Below are 12888 nucleotides of genomic sequence, written 5' to 3' on the forward strand. Positions count from 1 at the left end.
CATATGTTTGTATTTATTTAACATGATGGCTTCTTTTCTCTTTAGTACTTAATGATTTAGTATAGCTCCTGATATACATTCCTGTCACCCAGATAGTTAAATAACATAAGACTTAAAATCTCTGTTCAATTCTGTTAACCCTAAAAGTATTTTTGGGAAAAACACATTTTAAGGACTTTTTCTGTGTTTACACTGAATGTTATATTTGGCATGTTGATTTCCAGAAAGAAGCTACTTTGTAGTGTTGGGTCTGAATGTTGTTCTTTTCCTATTTGTTTTCCTTCAACTGATCAACCCAGCGGAAATGACCATAACTCACCTCGGGCATTGCTTTTTCAGGTTCTAACTACTGTAATCGACCCACACATCCAAATGGTGATTGCAGCCACTTTTGCTTCCCAGTGCCAAATTTCCAGCGGGTGTGTGGTTGCCCGTATGGAATGAGTTTGACTTCTAATCACTTGACATGCCAGGAAGACCCGTCCCGTGAACCACCCATGGAGCAGTGTGGCTCCTTTTCCTTTCCCTGTAGCAATGGCAGATGTGTGCCCAGTAACTACCACTGTGATGGAGTAGATGACTGTCATGATAACAGTGATGAGCTCCTATGTGGCCAATTCAGTAAGTAACTTACACACAGAAGATACTTTCTGAGATGAGTAGAACAGAGAGAGGTGGGCCTTTTTTTTTTTTTTTTAAAGGTTGGGTTACCTCTTTGGGAAAAAATCTTTTAGAATTTCAGCTTTTTAATATGTACCCCAAGGCTTTAGGAAGCTAGATAATAAATATCCTTAATAGATAATGTTTACCAATGATTTCTACTATTGATCTGGACTATATTCACTAACAGTATTTTTTCTCTGACATTGGCTATTTGGATCACCAATACAGTCATGACATCTTGGCAAGAACCTCAAAAAATCATATCAAAATAAATAGGTTTATATAATCTTTAGTATCTGAGAGAATAGTATTTCAGAATAGGTACTTGGAATAATTGCATTTGAAAATCCATGTGCTGTATTCCCTTTCCCCCACTTTGGAGTAAAATAGGGGTGAAATGGTGGTCTTAACATTTATATTTTTCTTTCAGTGGTAATCCAGTCTATAAAGTCTGGGGCCTAATGAATGCTATTGCAGAAAACAAAAGCATTCCATTAAAATAAAAAAAAAATAGGTAAAGAACAATTGAAATCTTAAGAAATCTCTACCAAGGTGAGATCAATAGTAATAATAACCTGTCTTTTTGGAGAGAAAGAAGAGGGTCAGTTTTGAAAATAAAAGTGCCCACTTGTACTTTTCTGAAATTTCTAAAATTTTCTCTTTGGTCTATTATCTTTCTGTTTCTAAAAGTACAAAATTTTACCCAAATATTTTATCAATTTGCATTTTTCAAATGGCACATTTTCAAGGTTTCTCTAAACTAAGTGTGAAATTGTGATTAGAGGAACTAGCTTAGAAGTAAGGGATGGGCCTCAGATCATACCAATGAGAGATTGAATAGATTCCTAAATCTCTCAAAGCCTCAGTTTCCTCATCTGTAAAATGCAGATAATTCTACATACTTCACAGCATTCTTGTGAGGATTAAGAGAGAAAAAAATATATGAAGCATTTAGAAAAATGCCTGGTATATGATAATTGCTAAAGAAATGTCCACTAGTGATGATGATGATGATGAGAATGACTTGCACATTTCTTCTTCTTTTTTTTATTAAGTTCAATTAGCCAACATACTCTACTTATTTTGTACATTGCTCCCATTGAAAAAGAAGAACTGGGCCTTTACAAGGTAAGAACTCATTTAACAGGCTGTAAAAACAAATGTCTTTGTGACCAGTTTGTTTTCGTTGTAGATAATTCCTGTGCACCTTCAGCATTCACCTGTGGCCACGGAGAGTGCATCCCTGCACACTGGAGGTGTGACAAGCAGTACGACTGTGTGGATGGCAGTGATGAGCAGAACTGTCCCTCCCAAGCACCCACTTCCTGCCCTGCTTCCTTCTTCACCTGTGATAATCATCTGTGTATTCCAAGGAGCTGGCTCTGCGACACAGATAACGATTGTGCGGATGGATCTGATGAAAAGAACTGCCGTAAGTTTGGAACAGATTTCTCGTGGTTGGTCAGCCTAGTGAATAGATTTGAACAATCAGTAGGCCTCTCACACTTTACTCTAAGGCTCACACAATTTTTATTGTATCGTAGTCACATCTGTTCCGTCTGTCAATTCCCATATCCATAGGCTATAAGAGCAAAGACACAAGAAGCATAGACTCCTCCTGAGCACTGAGTTAGTTCTATGGATGCAAAACAAGGACTGTCTCTGATGTCTAACATCCAGACACAAACTGGGGAAAAAAATTCCTCCACTGACTTTTCATATATTTAAGGCAAATTTGTTTTTTTTCTAAATCATATAAATGATCCGGACATTTGGCTACTGGTTTTTCTTTTCGTTTCATAGAAGCAAAAAGGGGATAAAATACAGAGGCATGGAAATCCGTTAGTACTGTCTGCCTGCTTTTCATCTTGCTAGTTCTGATTTCCTTTAGGTTATTGTTTGGTTTTGTGTCTGTAATAATGGTTTAGGGTGGAGTTCCCTGGATGAAGGCCTAGTCCTGTTTGCATGAATAGGCAAGTCACTTTCCTCTGTAGCATTTGGACTTTAAGATCTCTTCTAGCTTTCACATTCTGTGAGTCTATATTTAATACAGCTTCATGTTGTGGATGGTGCAGCCAGCACATCTGACTCTAAAGGCTATGTCTCTTCAGCAAGGTGGGACCCTGGTTTCTAGAATTAATTGTTCTGCTTAGACTTTGGATTAAATGCAGTTTTGATCTGTCTATATACTGTTGCTGCTAGGCATATGAGTCATGCCGACCATGATGTCTAGTTGGGCTCCATTGCTTAGCTTTAGAGTCACAGACTTCAATAATAATCATGAGGTGTAGTCCAGTCCAAGTTCATGATGCTCACTATGAAATCATAGTCTATTTTTCAAAGTGTAGTCGCAGATTCTGACTCTCACCTATAATCTTTTTATTCCTCTTTCCAAAAACTGTCATGGTTTTGCGTGCTCTTGCTGGGCTGACTTTGGCACTGTGGCCGATTGGAAGGAATTTTGAACACACGTACAAATGAGATGACTTGTGTATCTCCTTAGCGTTTTGCAGTTTGGCTCTGGTACACACTGAACAGGAAATAAACTGTTACTTGGTTTTGTTTTTGAATGACATTAGAACTTACAGAGACATGCCTACCTAGTCAGTTTCGTTGTCCTGATCATCGATGTATTGACCTATCTTTTGTCTGTGATGGGGACAAGGACTGTGTTGATGGATCTGATGAAGCTGGTTGTGGTAAGTAGATTGCTTTATTTTTATTCATGATGTTTAAAAATAATCTCAGTGTTTAGTGGTTTTCTCCTTGAGCTAATTTCTAATGCTTTTTTTTTTCATTCTCAGTAATTAATTGCACTGCTTCTCAATTCAAATGTACCAGTGAGGGTCGGTGTATTAGTAACACATATCATTGTGATGGGGTTTTTGACTGCAGTGATCACTCTGATGAGATAGACTGTTGTAAGTACCATATATCTGCATGTTTCATTTTTCTTAAAAGATTTTATTCCTTTTGGGGTGGGGGAGAGAGAGAGTACGAGCAAGGGGAATGGCAGAGGGAGAGGGAGAGAGAGAATCTCAGGCCGACTCCATGCTGAGGGCGGAGCCCGGCACAGGGGCTGAGGTCTCAGGACCCTGAGATCTTGACCTGAGCTGAAATCAAGAGTTGAACGCTTAAACAACTGCACCACCCAGGTGCCCCTGCATGTTTCAGTTTTACCAGCATTGATATTACTGTAGGTTTTCTCTAATTCGGATAAACTTTGGAGGGAAGACAGCCTGAATTACAAACTATTATCAAAGGAATGCGGTATTGAACATACAGTAAAGTTGACTAGGTATTTCCAAATAATGACTTCTAATTTGTGAATCCAGTGGTTGTATAAATGGGCACTTTCCAGTGGTCCCTTAGGTAGGTTAAATATTCTTAGATATTTTTGTTCTTACTATTAATTTTTCCTAGGATATCCCAGATTAGTGGGTTTCAAGTTTTTGAGGCTTCTTATACATAAAGATGTCTTAATGGTTTCTTTTAAATCTCAATAGAGAGATCAAATCATGGTACAGATATGGTGTGAAGTGGTATTTGATATTGACTTGAATGAATTCACTTAAGCTATTATTTGTTGAATATCTGCTAAGATGTTCCTTAAAGTAAGAAAAATTACATAACCTAAGAGATAACTGAAGCAAAGTACACAGTTATAAGGGCCTTAGAAATGGTACAGATAAAATTCAATTGAGGTTCACAGAAAAGAAATTCCTTCTAGTCATAGGATTCAAGGAGCACTTATGGAATATAAATCTGATGGATCTATAATCTCCATGGGCTGGAGACCTATGGTGGATGGTATCTCTTTTTGCTCACTTTTTGTGTTCAGTGGATTTTGGACTTTAAAAGATTGTCAGTAAGGGGATCATTTGTTAGAATAATGGTGTTTTGGATCATAAAAAGTAGGTTTTTATTAATTTTCCTCCCCAATCAGAAAAAAAGTATTTAAATCTATGGATAAAAAGAAAAGTCAAATAAAATGCTTAATACTTTATAGATGTTTACAACACCCAGAGATTCTTAATCATTGATTTTCCTGGTTTATGTTGAAAGTATGGATTCTTCTGTGATAATTTGTGGTTAAACTGCCAATTGCCACTGACTTGCTGTTGCCTTACAAGGCCCCTGGGAGGAAGCTTGGGTTTACCCCTGTGAGATAGGGAAGCAACTCTTATCTATCCAGGATTGCTCAATGAATAGTGGAAAGTTTACAAAGAAGTAAGGATTTACTGTCACCTTTGGTTTACTTAATGTGTGCTGGTTTCATTGGGCGTAGGTTGCTTGAGGGAAAATTAATAACACCCAAATATATGATATTAAACACATGAATTCAAAGTAACAAATTAATGGCTGTTTAAGCTCTATTGAAATGCACTGGTGATTATTTAATAAAGAGGCAGATAAATTTGATTTAACCTGTAATTGAATGAACATTAAAAACATAGGAAACAGAATTTTCTTTTGACCCAGGGACTTGTTGGACACATATAAAGATTTTTCTTTACCACATGTCTGAGAACCCTATGTTGTTTTAGATTTTAATATTAAATTTGTCATAGTCATTCTCTTAAATGTACCCTTGATCCAAAATCATTTCCTGTGAATCTAGGAATTACATAAGAAGGATTATGAATTGCATTCACAAGCCCATCTCCCCCATGCATTTCTCTTAGCAACAAGGCCTCCCGGTATGTGCCACCCAGATGAATTTCAGTGCCAAGCAGATGGTGTCTGCATCCCGAAGAGCTGGGAGTGTGATGGGCATCAAGACTGCATCTTTGGATCTGATGAGCACCACGGCTGTGCCCCCAGGACCTGCCCTCCATCTCATTTCCTGTGTGAAAATGGAAACTGCATCCTCAGAGATTGGCTCTGTGATGGGGACAATGACTGCAGGGATCTGAGTGATGAGAAGGACTGCCCCACTCAGGCCTTTCACTGTCCCAGTTGGCAATGGCATTGCCCTGGCCATAGCATCTGTGTGAATCTGAGTGCAGTGTGTGATGGCATCTTTGACTGCCCCAATGGGACAGATGAATCCCCACTTTGCAGTAAGTTTCCTGACCACAGTTTAATGGCCATAAATTCATTCTGAGCATACAGTGGCCTGCTGTGCATCACCATTGTCTCAGTCACCATGTAGCTTTAAGGAAGGGATTTTGGGTCCTCTATGAGTTCGAATCTGTGTAGGGCTAAGCATCCTGGAATTGAAATAAATCACCACTGGATGATACTTCTCATTAAATCCTTTGCACTTGGTTCTGTGTTTTTACTTATTTTTTAGAAAAATGAGACTAAATGAGGCCATTAGATTGTCAAATTAAAAATTTTTTGGACTGTGGTCCTAAGGTTTTCTAACTTCAGTATTTTCTAATTTCAATCAGAACTTGCCACAAAACAAATGAAGTCCGGGGATTTGTGTTTGCTGTGATTAAAATCCTGTGATTGGCATGTAATCCTAATTACTGTCCTTTCTTTCTTTCCTCTTTAATCAATGCTCACTCTCAGATGAACCCCAGCCAGGTATGATTGCAAAATATTTTAGATTCTTACGATTTTAAATGGGTTATGTTTGTGCTGAAAATATTCTAATCATTTTGACTTACTTCCCTCTCTGGAGCATGTTTCATATCATGACTCTGAAAAATAAGTTAGACTGTACATGGCACTAGAGGGCATTTGCATCCCAGGCATAGGAACCGACTTTGGGTGGCTTCAGGCATTGCTGTTTTGGCCCTAAAAGAAGGAATGGTGGCATGCTGGTGGATCTGTGCCCTCTAGTGTTCCAGTTGCCTTTCCCTTTCCATTTATTCACTTTCATAGATCTTCCAGCGCTTGCTGTTGAATGTCAAAGTCTTGTCTTCCATTTCTCTATAGGTAGAAGAATGTCAGGAAGCAAGTGGGAAGTCATTTAGGTCTCTTTGCATGCTTTATCAATGACACTTGTATTTCTTGATGCCAGCAATATCTCCCCAAGTTTCTCTCACTGCACTAAATGGAGTTATAATAGAGGGTTATAGTGAAGAAAGCGGTTTCAGTCCAGTGATTGCGAAGGACAGTAAGTCCTTAAGCAAATCAGAGCAGACACTGACAAGCCTATGGAGCTCATCCAAGTGAATGCTGCTCTTAGTTCTTACCTGGGTATTACATTGAAGGTAGCATCAGATTGTATGACAAATATTACAATAGAGTGAACCAAAAAAGCAAAGATTCCTGACTTTTCCCCTTTGTGATTCTCTTTCTTTATTCTAGACCAGGATAACTGCTTAGATTCCAATGGTGGTTGTACTCACCAGTGTGTTCAGGGGCCCTTTGGGGCTCAATGCCTGTGTCCATCAGGATACCTGCTTGCCAATGATTCTAAGACCTGTGAAGACATAGATGAATGTAATGTCCCAGGCTTTTGTAGCCAGCATTGTTTCAATACGAGAGGTTCTTTCCGGTGCTGGTGTGATGACGAATACACGTTAGACACTGACAGAAGGACTTGCAAAGTTACAGGTAATGACTGAACTTGAAAGTGAACTAACTCCAGCCAGTATAACAGCACACTCCAGAGTTTAAGATCAAATGTTGCATGCAGGCATTTGACAACGTTGGAGTCAAATGGACTTGAATCCTGGATGGGTTATGTAACCTCCTTAAAACCTCAGTTTATTATGAGGATTAAATAAGTGAATACTCATAAAGATCTTGACATATTTTGGAAAATAGAGGTTTAAGGATAAATAGATGATTTTCTATTTAAAATAATAGCAATGGTTTTTGTATTATTTAAAAGTGATTTCTGTATCACTTTTAAGCATCTTTATGTAATGCTTAATTGACTCAATTCAACCAACATTAATTCACTTTCATAATGTGAAGGTGATTATACTATGTATTAAGATATTGATTTGACTGCTTCAAATGTGACCAAATAAAGATGGGTTTTAATTGTGGTTTCTCCCACATTCATTGACATTTTTGTATTTTCTTCTTGGACAGGATCTGAAAGTCTGTTGCTACTTGTGGCAAGTCAGAACCAGATTGTTGCTGACAATATCACCTCCCAGGTTCACAATATCTATTCAATTGTCCGGAATGGTTCTCACATTGTAGCTCTTGATTTTGATTCAATCAGTGGTCGTGTCTTTTGGTCTGATGGAAGTCAGGGTAAAATCTGGAGTGCATTTCAAAATGGAACAGACAGAAGAGTAGTAAGTACATTTCTGCTGATCTTTGGCCTGACTAGTCCCCCTGTCTTGGGTCTAATACTCTTATTCACCAGCGAGAGCAGGTCCTACCTCATCCTGGGTAGCTCTCATATTCCCCTCTGGGCCACATTGCACCCAAGAGGCCTGGAAGTTCGTAACTCCCAATACATGGGGTGTTTTAGATAAGAATTTGGCCTCTGAAGGCAGATCCGTGATTCTGAATTCCAGGTCACATGATGCCGAGACTTCACAATTTTCTTTTTCCTAGTGGATGAGAGCAGAGGAAAATACAGGGGAGTTAGGGGTTGTTTTTCCTTAGCTTTAATCTAGTTAGGTTTCTCAGTCCATCTCCCACAGTTTCAGTTTCTTGACCCTTAGTGGTTATGTTTCCTCTGCCCCTAGGACTTTATTTTATAATTGTTGGCATTTAATCAGTAAAGATAGTATTTTGGCATGTGAACATTATAAAGTTTCATAGGGTTGCCAATTAGTGAATGGATGGAACTTTTGTTTTTGTTAAATGCAAAAACGTTAAACAGTAGAGGTATCCTAGAGTATTCATTTCTACAAAATGTAGTATATTTTTCCTGGAAAGCCCTACTGTTGATTTGGTGGTTAGCTACACGGAAGACGAAATTTTCTCATCCTCACAAGCAATCATAGGACAGGTTTAGTTGTCTTATTCTAGATTTTCATATAATTTCAGTGTTTGCATTTATTGTCTTTAGAATTCACTTTTTATTTACTTTTGTCTTTAGATACTTAACAGTGGTGTCACTATGACTGAAAGTATTGTGGTAGATTGGGTAGGTCGCAATCTTTACTGGACAGACTATGCCCTGGAAACAATTGAAGTATCTAAACTGGATGGTAGCCACAGGACTGTGCTGATTAGTAAGAATGTATCAAATCCAAGGGGACTAGCATTAGATCCCAGAAATAGGTAAGACTTTTTTTTTTTAATGATAACTGCTGTGACACGGTTATGAGGGAAAAACAGTAGTAACCTGATGTGGCTGATATGCATGTCTCAAAATTTGAAATGAAACTTTGTTTAAACATCTCTATAGAAATGGTAACCAACCAGGTGTTATTGGTATCCATCCTTTATCTTTTCAGTCTTCTTCATATAGTGCATGAGAGCAATTTGTTGTTCACTTTAAGAACACGTTGATTCATTATGATTCATTGATTCATTAGCCTGGTAATACCTATTGAACTGATTGTTACAGAATTATATAATTAGGTCTCTAATAGAATGTACACAATAGTATTCCATAGATGGGCCAGTTTGTAACTCATTGATTCATTAGCTTGGTAATATAATTATTGAACTGATTGTTATAGAATTACATAATTAGGTCTCTAATGGATGTACACAATAGTATTCCATAGATGGGCCAGTTTGTAACTTTGATATCTCATGGTTATACAACAACAACAAAAAGCAAGATTTTCCTGCTTTAGTTTCATGTTGTTTATTAGGGTTCCCTTTTATGTCATGTAGGAAAGAAAATGTTTGCCTGCTGGTCCTGAAGGGAAGGAGAAATTCTGCCAGGTGCTTTGAAACCTTGGATGGCTTCTTTCCTTGAATTTACTTAAGATTCTCTTAGATTCTTTTCTGTAGGATCATGAGTTAGGCAAATTATGCTCAATGGCAATGAAGACTTCCTAGATATTGTAAAATATTACACACCAGTGAAATTTATGATGGATCTCTAATGATGAACAAATGCCTCTCTTATCTTAAAAAACGACAATGTAGATAAACAAGGCCAGATGGATTTTTCTAGATGAACTATTTGTGGATTGTACAGAAACATGAATAGGCATTGAGACATTTCATTGTCATAATGTTCTGCATGTTTTATGAACATTTTAGAAACACCCAGATGGCTTATGACTGCATTATGATTACAGTTTTACTTTGGGACACTCAGAGGAAATAATAAACTCTGTACAGACATTCTGAACTGGAGATGATTTATTTTAAGCAGAACCTAAAGATGATGTCATCTTAAAATGGCAGTTATTCTCAGATTGAACTATATCCTTTCCAATTGGTGATGAATTTCTTTTCACAGTGACCATGTGATGTTCTGGTCTGACTGGGGCCATCACCCTCGTATTGAGCGAGCCAGCATGGATGGCAGTCTGCGCATTGTCATTGTCCAGGAGAAGATTTTCTGGCCCAGTGGCATAACTATTGACTACCCCAACAGACTGCTCTACTTTATAGATTCCTATCTTGATTACATAGACTATTGTGATTATAATGGACAGCATCGGAGGCAGGTGATAGCCAGTGATTTGGTAAGTTGGTATTGAGGAAAACTAAACTGAACCCGCAAGAGTGGCTTAGTCGAAAGCACATAGAGTAACAAGAAAACTAAGAAATTGATTATTGTGTCTTAGACAAGGTCAATCCAGGAAGTGGCAACAGGAGTGAGGGCCAATCCATCTTTTCTAACAGAAAATAAATATTTTTATTCCAGTTCATTGTCAGATTGTGCCATGTCCAGGAAGGATTAATAGTTTGTGTCATTTAGTTGATCTGTAGATGCTAATCTGTTGCTTCTACACCTTAAAAAAGTGTGTTAAGACTGCTGAATCACAGACCTGTACCTCTGAAACAAATACTACATTACATGTTAAAAAAAAAAAAAAAGAAGATAGCAGGAAGGGAAAAATGAAGGGGGGGAATCGGAGGGGGAGATGAACCATGAGAGACTATGGACTCTGAGAAACAAACTGACGGTTCTAGAGGGGAGGGTGGTGGGGGGATGGGTTAGCTTGGTGATGGGTATTAAAGAGAGTACGTACTGAATGGAGCACTGGGTGTTACATGAAAGCAATGAATCATGGAACACTGCATCAAAAACTAATGATGTGGGGCTCCTGGGTGGCTCAGTCGTTAAGCGCCTGCCTTTGGCTCAGGTCATGATCCCAGGGCGCTGGGATCAAGCCCCGCATCGGGCTCCCTGCTCAGCGGGAAGCCTGCTTCTCCCTCTCCCACTTCCCCTGCTTGTGATCCCTTTCTCACTGTTTCTCTCTGTCAAATAAATAAATAAAAAGTCTTAAAAAAAAAAACAAACTAATGATGTAATGTATGGTGATTAACATAACAAAATAAAATAAAAATTAAAAAAGTGTTAAGCAAAAATTAATAATTTATATTTAGATTTCTCAATTAAATCACAGTCTGTTACATATTTCGTATCTTTTATTGGAGTATAATTGATATATAACGCTATATTGGTTTCAGGTGTACAACATATTAATTAGACAATTCTATATGTTAATCAATTTTTATTCAGAAAATTCTGGTGAATTTGTTCTCACAAGTTAAATGGGAAAGTGCAGAAAATACGTATTTCACCAAAGAGCTGTTACTGACTTCTATTTAAAATTGTCATTGTTGGGGTGCCTGGGTGGCTCAGTCAGTTAACGGTCCGACTCTTGATTTCAGCTCAGGTCAGCTCCTGAGATCAAGCCCCAAGTCAGGATCCGTGCTCAGCAGGAGTCTGCTTGGGTTTCTCTCTCCCTCTTTCCCTCTGCCCCTCCCCCTGCTCTCTCTGCCTCTAAAATAAATAAGTCTAAAAAATAATAAAAAATACTACAGTTGTCATTGTTGATGGTTCTGTGGCTTTAAGGGACCCTGGCAGGGCCTCCCTACCTTCAGGGAATAGACATCTAGGCTCTTACCAGATTTATGTGAATTTGTGAGTGGCAGAGATAGAACTGGATGAAGAGTGGTGATAATGGGCTGGGGGCTAAGGCTTGAGAGTAGGGGATCCCAATAAGTCGTCTTACTTTCTGCACTTCTGTGTTGCTTTCATTCGTAAAATGGATGCCCAGAGTAATTACCAGAGTAAAAAGGAAGGCTAAATGACACCATAGGTGAAAGAATTTGGGGTGGTATAATGGGATATGTATAGGTCAGCAGTGCATTTTTGTATGTGTCTCTTGATAGTGACTTCCCCATGTCTTTATTAAATAATTAAATGCTAAAGGAAACCATGTTCTTGGGCAGGTATCCTTTTCCTTTTCTATATTATTCACCTTTTTTATTTCTGGGCAAAGTCTCATTGTTCTCTTTGGCTTCACAGATTCTGCGACATCCCTATGCCCTAACTCTCTTTGAAGATTCCGTGTACTGGACTGACCGCTCTACCTATCAGGTTGTGCAAGCCAATAAGTGGCATGGTGGGAACCAGTCAGTCATAATTCGTAATGTTCAGCAGCCTCTTGGGGTTGTTGCAGTTCATCCTGTGAAACAACCAGATGGTGAGTGATACAGAGACATCTGCCTGGGAATAGCTTGGAAACCACTTGTTCTGGGAATGCTGAGCTTTCAGTGTTGCAGACCTATTTGTTTGGGCAATGCATTTTCCTTTCCTCTTTACCAACCACCCCAGTCCTAACCTTTCCATTACTTTTATTTAGCACGGTCGGCGAAAATCTTGTGTGTAACAGCAGATCTAAATTTTGTCATTTTATTCAGCAGTTGGCTACTGTCTCTGTGACAGTCTCAGAATCCCAATTTCCTTGGCTGACAAGTAGAGCATAGACCAGACAGTCCCTTAGATCCTTTTATTGCTGCCACTCTGTGGCTTAGAGCAGCTTATTCTTAGGACTCGTTTATTACGGCATCAGTGCCCTGTGGGTGCTGTGCTACAGCCACCCCAAGTCATCCTACATGTGTGGTGTGCATGGCTAGGTGATTTAAACATTTGGCATTGGTAGTGTTCTCCCTGGTGGGAAGAGGGATAAGTCGCTTAATCTTCACTTAATCTTCTCTCTCAAAAAAACAAACAAAACCTGTAGTGCTTTCTCACCATGCCTCAGAATCTGGCCCCTTTTCTTCCTTGTCTCCTCTTCCATTTACTCTTGCCACACTGGACTTCATTTTGGTCCAGAAGCATAGCAGGCTACCTCCTACTCTGAACTTTTGTACCAGTTCTTTCTACTGCCTGGAACACCCCTTCTCCAGATTTCTGCTTGAGTTGCTCCTTCA

General features: G+C 38.7%; 1 protein-coding gene across 2 annotated transcripts in view; it reads left to right on the forward strand.

The window, feature by feature from the left end:
- The window catches only part of LRP2 (LDL receptor related protein 2), a 194546-nt gene that overhangs the window by 89380 nt on the left and 92278 nt on the right, over window positions 1-12888 (forward strand). For both annotated transcript variants that reach the window (XM_073882829.1, XM_025852083.2), the window contains exons 21-30: window positions 340-621; window positions 1856-2095; window positions 3243-3362; window positions 3468-3584; window positions 5349-5726; window positions 6928-7176; window positions 7663-7874; window positions 8630-8814; window positions 9956-10184; window positions 11981-12158. In XM_073882829.1, the coding sequence (XP_073738930.1) occupies window positions 340-621; window positions 1856-2095; window positions 3243-3362; window positions 3468-3584; window positions 5349-5726; window positions 6928-7176; window positions 7663-7874; window positions 8630-8814; window positions 9956-10184; window positions 11981-12158 (2190 nt within the window). The remainder of the gene's footprint in view (window positions 1-339; window positions 622-1855; window positions 2096-3242; window positions 3363-3467; window positions 3585-5348; window positions 5727-6927; window positions 7177-7662; window positions 7875-8629; window positions 8815-9955; window positions 10185-11980; window positions 12159-12888) is intronic.

Source organism: Callorhinus ursinus, unplaced genomic scaffold (genome assembly GCF_003265705.2).
Source record: "Callorhinus ursinus isolate GAN/ISIS: 27379988/994484 unplaced genomic scaffold, GSC_fseal_2.0 scaffold2, whole genome shotgun sequence".
In the NCBI taxonomy this organism is placed as follows: domain Eukaryota; kingdom Metazoa; phylum Chordata; class Mammalia; order Carnivora; family Otariidae; genus Callorhinus; species Callorhinus ursinus.